Here is a 19996-nt window from a genome sequence, read left to right as displayed (position 1 = left end):
GGTGGAGGGGGACGGGGAGCAGGGTGGGGGAGGGAGGGAGGGCGAGTGTCAGTTTTATTCTTGGTGTTCAAGTGCAATAAATAGCTACCAACTTCTGAGCATGGAAACGGATGATTCTCCGTCACTGCAGTGACTCAGACCGTCTGCCACCCCCTTGTCCCTCCGTCACCACACTCCTGTCCTCGAAAGCATTAAGGCTGGGACCAGGCCTTGGGCAGGGGCTGCAGGTATCCTGCTGCCTGCAGGATGCTGGTACTCTGGACATGGCCCACCCCTGGTGTCCAGCATCTCTGGGGTTTCAGGGAGCTCAGTGTCATGCCCAGACCCAGATCATTGCAATCCAGCCCTTTTCCCAGGGACAGGGCTCTGGGGGCTGCAGGTGTCTGGGAGCCCCCAGTAGGTGTTCAGGCTAGATGGGGGGTGGTGGTGACCACTGGGCAGTTTGGGGGAGTTTGGAGGAAGCTAGTGCTGCAGGGTGAGGGGCACAGGACCCCCAGCCAAGTCCAGGGAGATTTTGGGGGGGCTCCCAGGGGCACCTGCTGGGCTTTGCCCATGCAGGTGGGCTGGTACCTCAGGGGGACTGGAGCCGGGCTGCCACATTCCCTGTTCCTGCCCCACCCCAGGCCCTGGGGTGCCCCTTTGCCCCCTCTTCCTGCCATCTGCCCCAGCCCCGGCAGGTGTCAGCACTGGAATATTCCCACTGCTGCATCCCCCCCAGCCCCGGGCAGCCACGCATGGCACAGGACACGTGTCTTCCGGATGTGCCACTGCCCCAGTGCCTTTTGCCCCTGGTGTCCTCCCTCACTGCCAGCTTTGCCTCCCAACCACATCCCCTGGCACAGCCTCGGCTCCATCCCTCCCATCGCTCTGCAGTACAGTGCTGATTGATGGCAGCTGCCAAGGGAGAGCCCTGAGGATCCCAGGATTGCAGTGGGGATTTGGGGAATATGGCATGACCCCATGCAGGTAGGAAAAGCTGAGAAACATGCAGAGACTGGACCATCTTGGTCAGCCCAGAGCAGCTTCAACTCCATGCTGTGGGAAGGCATCAGGTTCTCCCGGTTCTCTGGTACTTTGTGGCCGGCAGTGACATCATGAAACACTGGAGTGCACCACCCCACACAGAGCCCTGTGTGCCCCTCCAGGGGCCAGCCCAGCCCAGGCTCCCTGGCCAGCACCCACAGCGATGGCTGGGCAACACCGTGACCTCCTGAGGCCTCCTGCTCAGTAAATAGTGTCAAGGTTAGAGTGAGGGATTCATTGGGCCCATAAATGTTTATGGCAGGCCCTCCCCGCTCCCCAGCCACCATGGTCTGAACTTTTCATCAGCCACGCTTTTATGGCCGGACTCTAATGATTAACCCGGGGCCAGCAGTCGAAGGCACCTCATAGTTGTGCTGCCGGAGCCCCACATGCCTGGAGTAGCTGGGGCTGGGGGACCCCCATTGCCCCCACGGGCCGCAGCCTTGGTGGGTATGGTGAGGAGGATGGGGAAAGCTGTCCGTGGTCCTGCAGGAGAAAGGAAGGCCAGAGCCATTCAGGAATGAGCTCAGCATCCCTGGACAAGAGGAGGTGAGCAGGCAGGAGGACACGGTGATCCTATGCTGATCCTATGCTCTAGGAGGGGCAAAGGCAATAATTAAATCTCCTGTAGGAAAAGAGGAAGACTGCAGCCTCCTGCCAGAATTCACCCTGGGAGCTCAGGCCACAGTGCTGGACCCAGTGCACCAGGAGCACATCCATAATCTAGACATAGACCCTAATTTTTCGGTTTGTCCTAGGGTTTTGTCGTTTACCAGGAGAAAGATTTGCAGAAAAAAGACCAGGAGGAGCTGTGGCCTGCTGGATGTGCATGGGAAGCCCTGGAAGCCCCTCTAGATGTGCCTTTCTTCCATGCTGAGGACTCCCCAGTTAACCCAGGCAGAGGCTGTGTCACACAGCACTTTTACTGGTGAGCTGATGGCACGTGGCAGAAGGCACATATGACACTGGGATGATGGGGACTGGCAGTGTCACGTCCAAACAGCCCCACCCAGGAGGTCACCAAGACCCTCACTGTCGGCAGGAGGTGGGGTGTGGGCTGCTCTACCCCAAAATCACACAGACACTGAAACCCAGCCCTTCTCCTTTCACTGGGAAAAGCTGCACTCAGGGCTGGGGCCACACCTTGGATCTCCCTTGGCACTAGACACATGTCCTCCTTGGACACTGGGTCCAGCTGAAACCTGTCCCTGACCTCCTGCACACATGAGGGACAGGTTACATCTCTTCTCTTCCTTCAAGTCACCCCAACTCTGCCAGGCACCACAGGGAAGAGCTGCCCTGACCCACGCCAAGGTCCTTGGGGGATGTACAGCCTGGTTTGTTTATAAAGCCTTTTCTTTTATTCTTCTACTTGTTTTTAACTGCTCCTTTATTAGGTCAAATTGCTTTGGGAGGACACCGATTTGTGCTGGTTTTGCTGGAATACCTCCACGGGATCAGAGCACTCCGGCACACGCTGTCCTCAGGGCATGGAGGCTGTTACAGATTCTCTCACGTGTTTATGGGCTATTGGAGTCAAATACAGACAAACAGAGAACAGATCAACACACAGGAGCTCCTTCTCCTCCTCCCCACCTCCTGCAGCCTGGACATCCCTGCAGCCTGGACATCCCTGAGTGGGGACGGCAGGGCTGGGGCTGAGGGTGGGAGTGGGACAGCTCTGACACTTCAACCAGACACTGTCACACAAACACATGGACTCATCACACAGTTTGTCACACTGAACAGAAACACAGGGGACACCAGGACAGGCAGCAGCTCTGTCCTGGCAGGGCCCAGGGTGATGATGAGGAACCTGGCAGGGTCAGCAGCTCCTGACTACTCCTTGAAAGACCTCCCCAAGCTGTCCTGAAGTGCTGCAGTGCAACCTGTGCAAAACGGGAGGGTGAGCTCCCACCCAGCCTATGGGACACTGGGTCCCCTCATATCATGGACTCCTCATCGTCCTCCTCCTCCATCTCCCGGTCCACCTCGATGGCCGTGTTCTCGTAGCTGGTGATGCCCCCGTATTTCCGCATGTGGACCATCAGGGGTTTGGGGGACTGGCTGCCGGCCAGGCTCGCCACGTACACACCCGTGCGGTTCTCCTCCAGGGATGGGCCCCAGTCCATGGCCGGCCGGCTGGCTTGCTGGACTCGCTGTGAGGGGACAGGCAGGGGGAGCACAGGCACTCTGAACCCTCCACTCCCCAGGCAGCACCCCACCTCGCAGCTCACCCACCCCTCTCAGTGCCCTGCCAGCCCCCAGGGACTGAAAGAACCCCCAGTGAGGATGGGATGGGGTCAAAAGCTTGTCCTGAAACCTTTTGGGAAGGTGGCTCTAAGTGCCTTGCTGTGGGCTGGGGGGTGCTGGTGGTGAGGGCTTGCAGGAGTGAGGGGCTACTGCAGGGCTACAGCTCTGTGGTGTGGGGTTAGAGCCACCCAGACAAGGGGTTAGCCTCAGCCAAGGTGGCTTCTGGCCATGTCACAGTGCCCGTGGCTGTGTCAAGCCAGGTTACAGCCAGCAAGCGCTCCAGCAAGGGATTGCTACCCGGGGAGGGCATCAGGCTCTGCTCCTCTGCTTTTAACAGCCTGAGGAGAGCAGTGAAGGGCTGGGAAAGCTGTGAGCAGCCAGCAGCTCTGTAACCTGCTCCTGGGAGAAGCCTTTCAGTGCAGGGATCCCATCTGGGCTGCCTGTGCAGTCTGGCAGCTGCCTGCCTTGCTGTGTCATTGTTCCTGACAAGTGGGTGCAAAGTCCCAGGTGCCCATGGCTGCCCCATGCTGGGGACAAGGTGCTTCCCCACAGAGCACAGCAGGCTTGTTTGGGAGTGGGAATGCACACTGGGTTTCCCCTTGGGCAGCAGTTTTACTCCGTACCCGCCTGGCATCACGGGAAGCAACGCTGCTGGGAATGCTTTGGGATGTGCCATCTCTCACACCCCATGGGCAGCTAGGGGGAATGGAGACACACACCTCCAGGAGAGAGGATACAGACACTCCAGGGAATACTGGCTTGGCAGGGGGTTGCGCTCACTGCTTCACATTTCTGGGGTGCTCCCCAGAAATGGCAGGCCCCAGTACCTCCTACCTCCCACAGCGTCCCTTCTTCTTGGAGCACAGCCACCACCATGCCCATGGGAATCATCAGGCAGGAGAGGACTCCCATGAGGATGCCCAAGACCTCGGCCCAGGTGGGGAAGCGGTAGTTGCCGTACTCAGAGGGCTGGTACTTGACAATGTTATACACCAGCAGAGCCTGTGGGATGGGAAGAAAGTGAGGTCATCCCAGAGGTCTCATGCTCAAAAAATGCCTGGAGATGATGGGCACCTCCCAGCAGAAGGATGGTCTCCAGGGCGGGAGATGCCAGCAGAGCAACTTGTCACACTGGGAGGCCACCCAGGGATACTGGCAGCACCATGGTTCTCCAGCACCATCCAGCAGCTCAGGCTGAGCAGTTACCATCATTGTTGCCGGGGATAGGACCATCCAGCAGGCTCTGAAGTAGGGCCCTGGTTTGAATCCCAGCATCATGTGGATATCTCGGCAGAACCTCTTCATGCCTGCAGGAGGGAGAGGGACTCAGAATCTCTGATCCCTGCCCTGCAGCCTTGTGCCTGTACCAGGCTGCCCTGCGCTGACCACAAGCAGTGGTTTGCATCCTCTACAGCAGAGTCTCCCCCCACCCATCTGGGAGATGCAGGAGGGGGGGCCCAGCTGGTGCTGCCTGAAGGACCAGGCTCAGCACCACATGTATCTTTGGAGAGGTGAATCAAGTGATAGCCAGGAAGAAACAGCTGGTGGGAGCAGAGTCTCATGCCCCACTGTGAGGCTGTTGGTTTCCCTACTGCTCCCTCTAAATCCCTCTCTCCAGACAGACAGCCCATCCTTCCCTGTGCCCCTGTGGGGACAGCCACCCTTACCATAGACACGTGTCACCACAAGGCAGGTAGTGATCACCACCACCATGAGACCAAAGCCAGCACTGTAGTCATCCAGCAGGACCAGCCAGTACATCCCACCCTGCGGAGACAAAGCACAGAGGCCAGCATCTCCAGGACCATCATCCCAATAAACCTCCACCCACACCCTCTGACTTTTGGGGACCCTGGGGAGGACAGCAGTCAGCAGCCTCAAGAGGCATCAGTCTCCTTATGGGGTCAGGGTAGGGATGGGAATAACACAGTGCCAGTCCCCTTGGACCTCACACCTTCTGGATGTCCAGGCTCGTCTCTCTTTCACCTGGTTGTCTGATATGAATATATGTCTGAAAACTTGGCCCTGACCTAAGTTCTCCCTAAAAAGAGTCCCTAGTTGCTCCCTACAATGGATCCATCCCCATACCCATACCTCTGTTGTGAGGATAAGCCCCATCAGGAAGAGGGCAATGCAGATGACAGCTGAGAATGAAGCTTTCTTTGGCCGCAGGTAGTAGGGGAATTCATCTGTCACTGCCGTAACGATGGTCTCCATAAATGCAAACTGCAGGCACAGGAGGAGAGGGTCCCCTGAGCCTTCAGGCTGCCTGGAGTCCACGGCTGGCTCCGTGGGCTCTGTCCTTACCTGGCTGTCCAGGCCCAAGGTTAACAGCATGAAGAAGAACAGGAATGACCAGAATGGAGAAAGGGGGAGCATTGTCATGGCCTGGGGGTACACCACAAAAGCCAGACCAGGACCTAGGGGAGGCAAAGGACAGCAGGGTGAAAAGGTGGTGACAGAGCTGGGCAAGGGGGGGTGGAGGAGAGGAGAGGAGAGATCGGCAGAGCAGCACCATGGCAGAGACTTGCCAGGACTCTGGCAGGATGGGCAGGCAGGGTTCTGTAGCAGAGGGTGGAGAAACAGCCTGCTCCTTCCTCAGACCTTCATTAGACATCACTTGTTACTCAATATTTACACCACAGGAACTTGTCTCCCCCCTTCCCTCCCCCTCACCAGCTGAACATCCACCTTCATCCCTCATGCTGACACCCTCAGGTGCCTTCCATCCTGGAAGGGATGCTCCTCAGCACACCCCAGCAGAGGGGGAAGGGGAAAACATCTTTGTTTGGCCTCACCTGCTTTTGCCACCTGGTTAACAGGGACCCCAAGCTCCTGAGACATGTATCCCAAAACAGAGAAGATGGCAAACCCTGCCAGGATGCTGGTGATGGCATTGCCCAGGGTCACTATGAAGGTGTCCCTACAGAGAAGGAAGAAGATGCTCTGAACGTGCTCGCTCCTTCCCACTCCACGTAAGTGCATGGTGACATTGCCAGCCCCAGGTGCCACAGTAAGGTGACCCAGTGACTGTCCTTCAGGGCCTCTCTTGGCAAGGCTTGCCAGGGTCAAAAGGAGCATATATTTCATGGATAATTTTGTGGGGTTCCTCCAAAGCTTTCTGTCCCCTGTGGATGGGATCAGACCAAATATCCAACACGCACCTCTGTTGGTGAACTACATCGGGGACAGGGCAAACTCCAGCTTCAAATATCCTCAGCTTTCAGCACCTACAGCCCAAAACTTCTGAGCTGGGTGCTCTGCCTTGGTTCTCAGGAGAATTTTCTCCCATAGATCCCTCTGTTCCTCTCAAGCCTGTACAAGCTGCCAGGTATCCCCTCAGTGCAAGGAGCAGAGCAGGGTGACTGTGCTGCACCACGTGCTTCTGCTGGCTTTGAACCCATCAGCTCAGGTTTTCATGGCTCCCCCCAACCCATATTTTTTTTTAAAGACAGCAGCTGGCTCCCACCTGTAGATATTCTGATGGAAGGTGTTGTAGGATGCAAAGGTGAGGAGGCCCCCAAAGCCCACCCCAAGGGAGTAGAAAATCTGCAGGGCTGCCTCGATCCACACCTGGGGAAAGAAAGCACTTCTGAGGAGAGCAGGGCTTGGGAAACCTCCACATGAGGAAGATGGCATTAGAAATCTGCTTTCCCAGAGCCCTGGGCACATCTTCCCCAGCACTCCAAGCATGCACGGCCTATGGGATATTTGTCTTTCCTTGTTAACACACTCACCACTCATAATGGATCAGCTGGGTAATGGAAGGGCTAACAAGAATGTTTTAGGGCCAGCCCAGTGAGGCATTAAATGGCCTTGTAAAGTTGGGTGGTCTCTTGGTGACCACGACTGCTGACCCCCACTCCCCATGCTGGGGTTTCTTGAGAACAATAAACAGTCAAATCCACCACGGGCACCTGTTGCCACCCCCAGCCCATCACAGGGGCTGGGATGATCCTGCCTACGGTCCTGGTACTCAGGGGAGCCCTGGTATTGTCCGTCCATACAGAGCGATAAACGCATGCATGGAGTGGGAGCATATGGGAATAGTGGCCCAGACAAGGTGTGGGACAAAGATTTTTGGTCTAGGAGCAACCAAGAGAGCTTTAGGTTAGGGTGTGGCCAGAAAAGACACCCGAGTAAGGGAACTGCCTCTGTTGCATGCAGGAGGTGGAAGGAGAGGACTCATCTTTGTGTCTTGAACAAATTGCACAACATCCTACTCACCTTGGAAGACAGCAAATGATCGAACTGGGGCGTGAGATAAAACTGGATCCCCTTCCAGGCCCCCTCCAGGGTCACGCCCCGAATGAGCAGCATCACCAGGATGAGGTATGGGAAGGTGGCAGTGAAGTACACGACCTGTGGGAGAGCAGAGCCAACTGGGAGAGCTGGGAATGAGAGCAGGGCTTGAGTGCTGCCCCCATGCCCTGTCCCCAGGGTGGAACACATCATCCTGGGGCTCTCGGGCTGCAGCAGGGCCAGTGTGTCAGCCTTGCTGGTGTCTGGTGTGCAAGGCATCCCCAAAATATCCTGTACCCTGCGGATGCTGTTTGTGGGTCTCACTTTTCCCAGAGGTGCAGAGTCGCACGCACTGGTGAGCATTGCTGTAGGTCCCCCCAAAGGAGACCAGCCAGCCCTTACCTTGCCAGAGGATTTGACTCCCTTAAGGATGCACAGATAAACGATAGTCCAAGAAAGGAGCAGGCACAGACACAAGTTCCAGCGGATCCTCCCAGGATCCCCAATCCCCGAGCTTCCTTGGATGTGCAGGACATACCGGCTAGGGAGGAAGGAGAGCTGCTAGTGAGCAGCCATGGGCAGCCCCTGCCTCCTTCCAGAGGCCTTCTGACCCTAGAAATGCCCCTGCTGCAAAATAGCGTTGTCAACAATCATAGGCACTGGCAGCTCCTTGCCAAGCAAACAGGAGCAGTTGGAGTGATTTCTCCACCATGTATTAAATAGCCTAGAAGGGATACCTGGCATCTTGAGAGCAAATTCCCAGCCATTCCAGACCTGGGATGCATTTTAGTCTAGCATATCTCCAGGCCAACAAGACAGCACTAGAACATGGACACCTCCCACATCCCAGTGGCTCAACTGAGATGTCACCCACAGCTGAGCACGAGCCCATCACTGCACCCACACCACCAACCATGGGTGAGACCTGCAGCATCTGTGCTGTGAGACGTGCAGATCCTTCACCCCTCATCCCGTCCCCATCCTCTCCCTGACCAGGCACCAGCGACGTCCCCACACGTGGGCCGGGCTGACCTCGTTACCTCCAGTACTCCTCGCTGGGGCTGACGGTGTTGCTGATGTTGACGGGGAGGGTGTTGTTCCCCGCCTTGATGACGTGGTGGTCCAGGCACAGGTCGGTGTTCCACCAGTTGCCGCAGTGCTGCCAGGGCAAGTCGCTTGTGAGGGATGCAAAGAGGTAGAAGAGAACGTAAGCAATGATCATATTGTAGTAAATGGCCACCAAGGAGACGATGAGGATCGTGCCCATGCCAACGCCTGAAGGAAGGAGAGGGTAAAGAAGGAGTGAGATGGAGCAGAGCAAAGCACATCCAAAAGCAGGGTCAGACACTGCACCTCAGCAGCCAAATGCTCAACCAGTCCAAGGTTCACCTGCTGGGGGAGCCTCTTATTGGCATTATAACATCTGGACATGACTTCTCTGTATCGAAGATATATTGCCTCATACAAAAAAGTTTATACCAGCTTAATGTTGAGAATAAAAGTACTTGCTCTGAACTTTCTTTTTTTTTGAATGCTTTATTCTTACCTTTGTTTTTAACAGGTATTGCTTAGCTTTCATGCTCTATTTTGTACAATAGCTGGCTTAATAATCTTCATACCATTTCTAGAGCTGGTCATGCCATCCAGAGCCCTCAAAGACTGACAAATCTCATGCATAACTTGCAGCCACTAAAACAGCTAACTCAAAATTCCAGCCTGCCACACTTTCCCCCAGATTCTTTTGATTCTAACAAGAGCTTTGAGGATCACGGGATGCAGCTGCTGGTGCATGTCCTCATCAAAGAGCTCTTGCAGATGTCCCTCAGAGGCTCTGGACTTCACTCACGCACCTTTAAAGAGAGGGCTTATCTTCCAGACTGCGAGTGGCCCCAGGCTGGAGAACTGGCCAAGTGAGAGCTCCATGAAGAAGATGGGGATCCCACAGATGGCCAGCATGATGAAATAAGGAACCAAGAAAGCTCCTGCAAGAAGCAAGAAAAAAAATCCTGAAAGTAATACAGAACAAACACCTAAAGCCCAACTGTGACAGGGAATAAAGCTCGTTCAGTATGTGTGGCTCTGAGGGATCTACATCAAAATCAGGAAGGTAGTGAGGAGCAAGAGCTCGCTGTTAGTGCAGGAGAAAGGGGCTATGATTCACCTGATGCTGTGCTTCCCCTCTGCTCCCAACTTCCTTTTCTCTTTGAATCTTTCATGAACATCATGAAATTCTCCAGTTATTATTGCTCTGGGAGGAGTTAAACCAACACTTTGCACCATCACCCGGGGCTCTTGCACTGCAAAAGGTTCACTCCCTCCTTCGGTAGTTGGGCAGTGTTTGCTGACCCTGCTGAGACCTGGAGGACACCAGACCAAGAAGCTACTGGATACCAGGAGAGCTGGTGTTCAGTTCAGCATGGAGCCAGGGGTCTCTCCAAGGTCAGGAATACAGAGATGGGCTGGCAAGTCCCTTCCACACATGGGTACAGGTAGTTAAAGCGCTAAACAAGCATGGGGGGCAGGAGGAGGCTTCACCCCGCAACAACTGCTACTTTCCAGCCCCAGGAAGGGGAAGGAACGTTTCTTCAGGGACATCCTGCCAGCCCAGGTCAGTGTGTGGGAGTCTGACTGCCCCAAAGGATGCCCAAATACCTCCTCCGTTGGTGTAAGCCCTGTAGGGAACCCTCCAGACGTTTCCAAGGCCCACGCAGTATCCAATGCAGGAGAGGAGGAAATCCAGCCGCCCTGTCCAGTTCCCTCTGTCTTCCGGGCACTCGGAGCCCAGGTCCCCATCCTGGCTGCTGGGGCTTACCAGGAGATCTGGTGTCACTGGCTGAGCGAGGGACCAGGGCATGGGAGAGGGCAGACAGGGGTTGAGCAAGGAATAAAAACAGAGAATGAAGAATGGGAGAGAAGGAAGAAGTGCCAAGAACTCGCGTGTGAATTTGTGACCCCAAGCCACAGCACTGACTCTGGTCCCTTGGGAACACCCTGTCCCAGCAGCTCTCTGTTCCCCACCTCAGCCAATGCTGTGCTCTGCCACTGAGCAAACAAAAGGGATAAATATGATCCCACACGGCCAGGGCTCCCCTGGGAAAGGCAGGATTGTCCCATTTCATCCTGGGAAGGTTCACCAGGACCCAGCTTGCAACTCCAGTTCTAAAGACATCTTTTCAGGGGGCCACAATAAACTTTCTGGATCTCCTGAAGAATATGGGCGTGAGGACAGCGGGAGAGCCACTGTGGCGTGCCAGGGAGCGTGACACCCAGCCCCATGTGTGCTGCCATGCCAGGCACTCGGGTGGCTGCTATTAAATGCTCCATGCATTTTTCACACTTTTCCAGCTGCCAAAAGCCTGCACTGTGGGAACTTAGTGATACTCCCAGTTGTCCCTGCTGAGAGAGGAGAGACCTCCTTCCAGCATTCCTAATGTGCTCTGGATCAATGCAGCACAGGCAGGGCATTAACCCGTTCCCTTCCTCCCCATTGTCTCAGCTCTGCAAGTGGAAGTGTGAGTCCTGCAATCCATTTGGGTTGGGGTGATGCACCAGGAGGGCAGCTCTGTGTTTGTGTGTGGGTGTACATCAGGTCTGCAGTGAGGTGTCCAGTCTGAATTTCCCCAATTTCCTGACCTCAGGACAGCAGGGAAGGCATCCCCACTGACTCCCCTCCCTCCAGAGCTGAAAGCCTGAGCCAGCAGTTGCCAGATGGGATCCCATCACAGATACACCCACAGCAAAACCAGGCAGTGCAAAGGGGTGGAACGAGGATCCTGTCCCATGTGTTGCTGTGCCCTGGCATGGGAGTTTATCATGTTTGCATTGAGGCACAGGAGGATTCTGGTGTCCCTGCTGACAAGGTACCAGGACCAGGGCAGGAGGACCCCATTTGGGAACCTTCTCTTCTTGGGCTCTCCAAAGAAACAAAAGCAGCCATCTCCCTGTTCATCATCGTAGGGAACAAACCCACGGGATGTGATTGAGGGAGAGGGACCAAGGTTTGGAGGGATCAGCCAGAAGGAGTTGTACCAGTGTGCACATGTGCTCAGAGCCTGCAGCAGACCCCAGTCCCCAGGAGGCCAGAGCTCAGTGCTGCCCTTTCACGGCCTCAGAGAAGGTGGCAGCCACCTCCTCTTCTCCTCTCCAGCTGGACTGGACTGGAGGATGCTTCTGCTGCTGGTTCCCATGGAGACACCGAGCCATGATGCTGATGGAGAGGGCTGCCAGCTCCCACCCTTCACAGGGTGCACCCCAAACCCCCAGCTGCTGGCACTGCAGACATGCTGCTTGCAGCCCAAAGGCACCAAACACAGAGGCAAACTCGTCCCCATCCCCACCTGCTGCACAAACACCTTGAGGGACAGGACAAACCAGGAAAAACTCTTCCCAGAGACAACCTGAAATGTACAGCTCCGGTAAAGCTCTTATACAAGCTCCTCTGTGAAAAGCCCATCCATCCCTGCTGGGTGCCACCATCACAAGGCAAGGGCCAGAAGAAAAAAGTTGCAGAAACACAGGCTGAAAAGTCAAAATATGACCCAAATATAATAGTCTTGCTATAAAACCCTCACTACCTGGCAGCCCTCCTGCAGTTGTTCAACACAGCTCTGTGGTTTAGCAACACCTCCAAGCCGTGGCCGTGCCTGCTAATTAGCCCAGAACACAGAGTGGGCATGACCCACAGCTGTCTGTGCTTGCAGGGGATGGACAGGCTGCTCTGAACTCCCTCCCAGATATTTCAGCAGCTAAAACCTGTATTCACAAAAATCCCTGCCAGGTAGGGGCCATCACAGTCGGGTCTTCCCCCTGCAAAAAAATGTTTCCCAGTCCATCCCACTGCTTGGGGAGCTCTTGTTTTCCAGGTTTGAATCACAGACAACCAGCAAGCAAGGATGCTGGGAGATTGTTAAATCCTGTTGCCTAATTCCTCCATCTCTGTCTGAATCCTAAACACCTTCAGGAGGGCACAGGTAGAGCTGCAAGATCTCATTACATGCTGGTGCCTGTCCATCAGATGTAGCACAGAAATCAACACAGAAGCAACAACAGGAAATGAAAGGAACCAACGGGACCTTTTCCAAACTGTAAATGGCCTGATCCCCATCTCAGTCCCCATTTCAAGGGCCATGGGATGTGGTTTGTCTCCTGTGTCTCAATAGTGACTGCCCCCCTTTTTAATATCCTTATCTGGAGCTCTACAGTTTAGATTTGAGACCCCAGGGCAGAAAGTAGAAACCACTCAAGTGTCAGATAAACCCCAAGGACAACGAGAGTTGTCCACATTGGACGAGCTGAGGAGATACAGGTCAGGGATGCTGCTGGAGAGCACACACAAAGGCTGCTCCATGACTGCAATGCTCAAAACTCCCCCAAATCCCAGCCTTTCCACAGACATCACAGAAAAGCTGGCCTATTTCCCTGACTCGAAATGAATTACAAAGCACAATACTTAAGGCTTCCAGCCCATCTTTGTCCCAAATAGCAGAGAGAAGCACACCTCCCTACTTCAGACTGCTGGAAATCTCACACACCAGCTTGATTCTAGACCTGTTTTTTTTTAGGATTAACGCTCTCTTTCAGTCTCTGTCATAACAGGAATTCTCTTTTTCAGCAGTAGCTGAAGTGCTCCAGTGCTCCAGTACTGCTCTAGTGCTTTCCACCGTCAGCTGCCATCCTTCAAGCCGGGCTCCCGTCTCGCAGTTATAAACAGACGGGGACTAACAGCTCCCTTGGCAACCACGGCCTCTTTGAACACAGCATCACTTTCCATTTTTCACCAGGAGATGCTCCTAAAGAAGTCAGCAAAGCAAAGGTCACTGAGAAGAAAAAGCACTTTAGCCTCTGCCAAGGTAACAGCTCAGGTCTATAAGGAAATGGCTCTGTGCTAATTATTTTCTCTAAACCAATTTACTTAAACCAAAACTCAGCTGTATCTGAGTGGAAAACCTCCAGCCAGATCAAAGGTATGTTTTCATCCTATTTTGTCTCCATTCAAGCTGGCATTGTGGGGTTATTTTGTCAGTGTTTTGTGCGTGGATCACAGCCTGTGAGCAAGAGAAATGCCACCCGGCACCAGATTTCTCCCCTGTGGAGCTGAGTACAGTGAGTCTCTAAAGTGTGAGTCACTTCAGATTAGTTTGAATTGCTTGTTAATCTCTGAGAGAAAAAAAAAATTAAAAAGCATAAAAATTAATTCAAATGCAGTATCTTCACTTAGAAATTGAAGTAAATAAAGCACTGCTATGGTGTGGAAGAGCCCCTCAAAGAGCTGCACTGACCCTGGGTGACCCCAGCCCAGGATCACAGCAGATGCCATGAGTGGTGGTGGAGCCAGCACAGGGAGATTGGAGATGGCTGAGGCTGAAGCAAACTCATTACAGCAATGTCCAAAGTGTAGGGAGTATGCACGGATACAAATGCTTGTGGTTTTCATCTGAAAACCCTGGGGAAGTTTTGAGGCAGTTTGTGGCAGGCAGAGGAGGGCAGTGGCTCAGGTAGGAAGATGCTGCTCAGCAGCCTGGCCAGGTATGGGAAGGGACAGCACGAACCATGGCTCCCACCACTGGCTCTGGTGGGATTTAGTCCATTTCTACCAAATAAACCCCAAAGAAAATAATCAAATAAATGAAAACAACCACTCAGCTCTTCTGGAATTACTATTATGCAAAAACCAACCTGAAATCCTTAGAGCCTGAGAAAGGTCTTCTCTAATGAAGAGGTATTTCCATATGTCTCAAATATGTCTGGTAAGAAGGTTTAAAACTCCAGCTCACCAAGGGGAAGCAGATCACAATAAAAGGAAGAGGAGGCTGTCAGGATCCTGGGCGGGTGCTGCAGTGGGGCTGGGCACATCTCTCCATCAGCCACCGCCAGCTCCAGGCAAGCCTAGTGCCAGCATTGGACACAGGGGTCCCAAGGTGGCTGTGAGCACAAGGTCCTCCATCTGGAGCTCAGCAATGGTATTTTTGGGTAATGAAGGACAGAGGGCTTTGAGCAGCACTGGGAATGGGGAAAATAACTCCAGAGACATCTGCTTTCCATCCCAACTGATCACCACAGGACTAAATGAATTCCTGAATGAATTCTAAAGAGGGTCACCAGCATCAAGTAACTCAGAAAGTCATTGGAAGGGGCAAAGACCACTTTTAATGGATCTTGCAGTCACAAAGCCATCTGGAAAAGCAATTTGTAGGAAAGAGGAGGAGAGAGAAGAGCCAAACGGTGCCTCCAAACAAGAGTGGAAGAATAGGCTGTCAGGGCCTGCTGGCTGTCACCAGGATACTGCTGGGGTTTTTACGTCATTTCCCAATATCCTAGGAATTTCCTGGCAGGGATGAAACTCTCCTGGGTTTTCATTCATCTGAACAGTCAACCTGCCCTGTGTTCAATGGGTATGGTTTGGCAGAGGGGGTAGCTGAAGAGGCTCCCAGCCCTGGGTCACTGCCCGGGATGCTCCAGGAAGGGCTGACCCATTCAGCAGCACATCCCCATGATGGAGTTGTGGCAGACACCACCTCTGCCACGCTGCTCCACCATGTCCTCAGAGAAAGGACTCAGTCCCCAGTGTGGGGGAAATGGGAACTCAGACCGGGAAGAGCAAAGTGGCAGTGGAGGGGAGCCTAGGATGGGAAAGCCTGACAATTGGGTTTAAAAAGGGTTTCCAGCAGCATGTAAAAAGGGTTTGTAGCTCTGCACTGAGCCCAGAGTTCAGCTTCCGGCTGACCCCCCATCACCCACACCCCTTTAAATCCTACGGAGGAGGATGAGGAGGCAATCCGAGCTGCAGGTGGGAAGGGCACTGCCCGGCTCCCTGCGCTCATCCGCGGGAGGGACCCCGAGCCCGGGCAGTCCCGGGGCTGGTGGGAGCAGCGTCCCCGGGGTGCCAGGCTGCGGGGAGCCAGCTCTGCCCCCGATGCCACCCACGGCACCCAGCCAGACACAACATGAGTCACCCAGCGCCGGCAGCACCTGCTGGCAGGGGAGGGTTGGGGGGGCAGCGGTGCCTCCCGATCAGGAGGAGCGGTGGGCACAAAATGCCCCATCCCTCTGCCCACGATCTCGCTCTGGCCCCCGCGCACGAACACAATTCACTAATATCCGACTAATCCCTGTCGGCTGCCCACGAAGGCTCCCGAGGACGGGATGTGAGGCGATGGGCATGACTCCCCCGCTCCCCGCTCCCAGCCCGGGGTTATCCTTGTTCCCGCTCCCAGCCCTGGGGTACCCTCGCTCTTGGCTCTCACCTGCCGGGGGTACCCCTGGTCCCCCGCTCCTACCCCTGGGGCATCCCTGCTCCCGGCTCTCACCTTCCGGAGATGCTGCCGCCGAACCTGCTTCATCCCAGACCCTGTTGCTATGCGCTCCCCGCTCTGACACTTTTCGTCTCGCTCTCTCCGGCGCTGGGGAGGGCGAAGGGGGAGCGGGGAAACGATGGCCGGCACGGAGGGGTGGGCACGCACCTGCTGCCGGGGACCGCTGGGGACGTGAGGAGAGAAGCTGAAGGAAAGGTTTGCCTTGAGTGGAGGATGGCTGCGTGCGGAGCAGGGAGGGAGGAGGGAGGTCTGTCTGTCAAACGCACTCCTGACGGGGAAAGCGGGGCTCCGAGACCTCAGCCCCCCACCCGGGCAGCGAGGGGGAATGGCTGGTGCCTCACTCGTGCCACAAATGCATCAGGTGTCCCTAGGGAAGGACCGGACTTTGGGGGCACTCTGTCACTGGGCACCCCACGTAGTGATGGCAGCAGTGAGAATGCAGATGCCAGAAGCTCACAGCACCTTCCTGTCCAGCTCTGAGATGATTTTCCTGTGACAGGACACAGCTGGAGCTTGAGCAGGTCAGAAGTGATTGTCCTCCATGCTGCCTGAGCCCAGCCCTCACTCCAAGGGAGGGGGATGCTCCACAGCCATCAATCCCTTTGGGTAGGACCAACACATCCCACCATGCTGAGGGCAAGAGCAATCCTTGGGCAGTCCCCAGGGTGAGCATCTGGGCCCAGCATATCATGGGCCCAATGCTGGAGCATAGGTCACATCTCCAGGGTCCAGATGTCCCTGTTTGAGTCAGCAGTGGGGTACTGGAGCCCCAACGTCCAGGGAGATGCCGGCTTTTCACCCTCGTGCTCAGGCAAATTCCCAGTAAGGTGGCAGAGCTGGTCTGTGCCTTTCCTCCCACTTTCATGGTGGAACTGTCTCCCGTGTGGCTGGGAGAAAGGACAATCCCACATGCTCCAGGGCCAGTGTGGGACCAGGACAGCTCAGGACCCACAGTGGTGCCTCTTCCCCATGATAATATCCACTTGTCCATCACTTCTTCATCCCTGGACTGTGCCCAGTGCTCTGACACCAGATATGTCCCTTGTCCTTGCAAGCACCTACTGGCTCCAGCCTGAGCCAAACCTCTGCCCAGATGCTTTACTCAGGTTTAAGGTGAGTGGGCAGCACTGGGGATGAGGAGGATAATGACAGGGCTGGAACAGAGAGAACCCAGCCTGCTTGATATAAAAGCAAATCTCCAGGACATCTAATGGCAGTTGTGCTCCTACAGCCCTCTAAGCACTTCTGAAAATTTTCCCTGAAAGAAAAGGTATCCTCAGCATAAAGACACATTTCTGCAGGAGTCCAGCACGATGAAGTGGCTCAGCATTTGCACAGTGGGTCTTTCAGGGCTAATATTTACCTGGATTTTCCAGGGAAAGGAGGAAAGAGCAAAACTACATAATCCACCAAACTCACATCTTCCTCAAAATTTTTCACACACTCACAGCTTCCTCAAAAATAAAAATACCTTTGGGAATTCACTCAGGCTGGTTTTACCTGCCTTGAACTTGCCCACCCCTACTCCCTCTCCCAGGATGCTGGCTGGGAATGCTGAGCCTGGGGCTGGCCAGGCTGATGGCCAGGGGCTGCATCAAGCACTGTCCCAACCTCAGCCTTCATGCAGGGCAGGGGTGCTTTGTTTGCCTTTAGTGCCAGTGCAATCTGAATTAGCCCTTTGACTTCTTCCCCTGGGATCCACCCCATGGGGTCCCATGGCCACCTCTGTGACGTGGGGGGGGGAGAGGCTGGTGTCACCTTATTACAGCTGTCCCAGCCCCATGTCACTAGTATGGACTGATCTCAACACAAGCCATTCAGCATTCCTGGACACACTTCACAGCCTCATCTTCTTGTGTCCAGGGCAGTATTTTTCATTAGAGACACCCAGGGCTGATGGTGCCCTGAAATGTCCATGTTGATACCATTTCTTCTGGGATGTCCTGTATCTGGAACCTGCTTTTCTGGTTTTTCTGGTGCTGCTCTGGTAGCACCATCAGCTCTTCATTGCCTGGGACCACCAGGGAGTAAATGTCCCACCCCAGGCACCTGGGATGTCCCAGCTTAACATTGCAGGGCTGGACCAAGTCTTGCATTACCCTGGAGCTGGCAAGAAATGCACTTCATGGAACAGCACACACCAGAGGCAGTAAGAGCCACAAGGAGCAGTGCAATCTAGGGACCCCAAAAACCCCAGGAGACGAGGACAGGAGTGTGCACAACTATCCCCGTGCCTTGATCCCCAGGGGGCTGGCACTAGGTAGCACACACAGGGCTTGCAAGCATTTTATAGCAAGTTTTGTTTTCTCCCACTCCACACCTCTGAGCCACCCCTGGGACACCCAGTAAACCCTTCCCTTCTCATGGGCCAAAGCACAATACACATCCTCCATCCCAGTGCAGCACCGACAGACACTGGCACTGTCAGCTCTTTGTGACACTGGAGGGCAAGGAGAGGGCAGAACACCGGCTGGGGAAACACCCTTGCCCACCCTGCCTGGTCAGCCCACACACATCCGGGTGGCAGCCGCCTGGGAAGAGGCGCGAAGGTGGCTGGCAGCGGGATGGGACCGTGCCCAGATCTGCGCCGCAGACACGAGGAAGGCGACAAGGCAGCGGTGCTCTGGTTAGTCACTGCTGGGAAGTGTGCCATGCTGCAGGCTGCTGGCAGGCCGGGTGTGCTCGGCCACCTGCTGTGCGTGGCCTTATTTTAATGATGGTTTCAAGATTTCTCCAAGGAGGGGTAAAGCTGGGCAGTGGGAGCTGATGGAAAGTGCAGAGGGAGGAGCAGGGAGAAACGGTGGGAACTCGTAGAGGACAGCCCCCAGGGACCCCTGGCTATGAGGGCAGGCTATCCCCAGAAGGGCCAGGTTCCATGTGGGATGTGTCACTTAGGAGGCAGCTGCTGCAGGTGCTAAAAACAGGTGTTCGTCACCTGCCAGGGGAGAAACCGTCAAGGTGACACGTGTCCAGGAGGTTTGAACCACAAGTTCCAAAGCTGGTGGGGACATGGTGCCCCTTTCCTGGCACAGGGAGGGCCCTGCATGGTTCACCCATCCCTGCCCAAACGGCAGATGCAGGGCGCAGGGGAGGACATGGGAGGGGGAACGCAGCAGATGCATTTCGTCACCCGGTCAAGGGGCGTGTGTGTGTGTAGGGGGAAGGGGTGCCTGGGTGTGTGGGTGCATTTATTGCCTCTTCCCGCCAGCGCTGGCTCCCTGTGCACACACGGGTGGCAGGGACCCAAGGGCACAGCCCACGGCTCCCTGGACTTTTACCCTGCTGTGCAAACAGGCAGGCGCCAGATTAGGGTATCAGTTGGAATTTCATCCTGTCAACGGCACCCGCAGCCTCTCTGGGCGGGCGGTGGAGCATCTTCCCTCTGTCCCAGTCCCTCGTCTCCCTGCAGGCCACCCAACACCGCAGGTGAATTTGGGAGATGCACATTTTGTGCCCACCAGGGCTCTGTTCCCCTCCCCACTGTTGTCTGCAGGCTCCCCCCGTGCAGACAATAGCGATGTACAGTGCTGGGCTGCCATCACCCCATCCCCTGCCAGGGCAGGATCCCACAGCTGGTCTCCCATGTGGCAAAGACAAAATTGGACGTTAAAGGGAGCCAAAACCCACTGAGGGAGGATGATGAGTGTGGGGGAGCCCCCACCATGGGGACCATGCTGGAGTCTGCACACAGAAGCAGCCCCAGTTTCCCCAGTCCATCCCAGCTCTTAAGGCAGGTGGCTAATCCAGTCTCCTCCCTTCCCTATATGGCACCAGCTCCATTGCCTTTGCCTCCCCCTGCCTGTTTTAGTTCCTGATTCCCCACGTTTCCTTACGGGGGTGCAGTGAGGTGGTTCTCCTGTGCCATGGGCAGCCTGGCACCGTGCTGGTGAGTGCAGGGTCACCAGGGTACAGCAGTAGGTGCAGCAGTAGGTGCAGCCTCTGTTGCAATTGCAGGAACAAACCCTTTGCTCTGTCCCTCTCTCAGCAATGCCACCTCATCCTGTTCCCACTCCTCCATCTCCTCCACCCACAAGGACTTTATCCTGCTTCAGGTGTCCCTCCAAAGCCAGCTGCCCTGCCCTGGCGCCTCAAGACACCCCAGGCAACGCTTGGCACAGGGAGGAGTTTTGTGGCTGGGGGGGCGCGTTGGGGGGGGGGCGTCACGG

General features: G+C 55.3%; 1 protein-coding gene across 2 annotated transcripts; it reads right to left on the bottom strand.

Annotated features, from left to right (window-relative positions):
* Positions 1–2395: 2395 nt before the first annotated feature.
* Positions 2396–15947, bottom strand: SLC6A7 (solute carrier family 6 member 7). Of its 2 annotated transcripts, none has more exons than XM_008628914.2 (14): positions 15825–15947; positions 10171–10351; positions 9369–9500; positions 8559–8793; positions 7921–8059; positions 7504–7638; positions 6746–6849; positions 6075–6199; positions 5584–5696; positions 5371–5502; positions 4944–5043; positions 4483–4583; positions 4111–4278; positions 2396–3182 (listed from the first exon to the last, which is right to left on the bottom strand). In XM_008628914.2, exons 1-14 carry the CDS (start codon positions 15855–15857, stop codon positions 2967–2969), a joined length of 1914 nt encoding a protein of 637 aa, XP_008627136.1. In that variant the 5' UTR covers positions 15858–15947; the 3' UTR covers positions 2396–2966. The 2 variants fall into 2 exon arrangements, with proteins under 2 accessions (XP_008627136.1, XP_017583590.1); XM_017728101.1 differs by having other exon boundaries at positions 2396–2550.
* Positions 15948–19996: the final 4049 nt, after the last annotated feature.

Source organism: Corvus brachyrhynchos, unplaced genomic scaffold, assembly GCF_000691975.1.
Source record: "Corvus brachyrhynchos isolate BGI_N302 unplaced genomic scaffold, ASM69197v1 scaffold21, whole genome shotgun sequence".
NCBI classification, from domain to species: domain Eukaryota; kingdom Metazoa; phylum Chordata; class Aves; order Passeriformes; family Corvidae; genus Corvus; species Corvus brachyrhynchos.
This window is presented reverse-complemented; position numbering and strand designations above follow the sequence as displayed.

Coding starts and splice junctions, on each gene's coding strand:
- SLC6A7 (XM_008628914.2), bottom strand. CDS start 15,857: ATGAAGCAGGTTCGGCGGCAGCATCTCCGGAAG. Junction 6,850..7,503: donor ATCATTTGCTGTCTTCCAAG/GTGAGTAGGATG, acceptor TTCTTTCCCCAG/GTGTGGATCGAGGCAGCCCT. Junction 3,183..4,110: donor AAGAAGGGACGCTGTGGGAG/GTAGGAGGTACT, acceptor GTCCCCTCACAG/CGAGTCCAGCAAGCCAGCCG.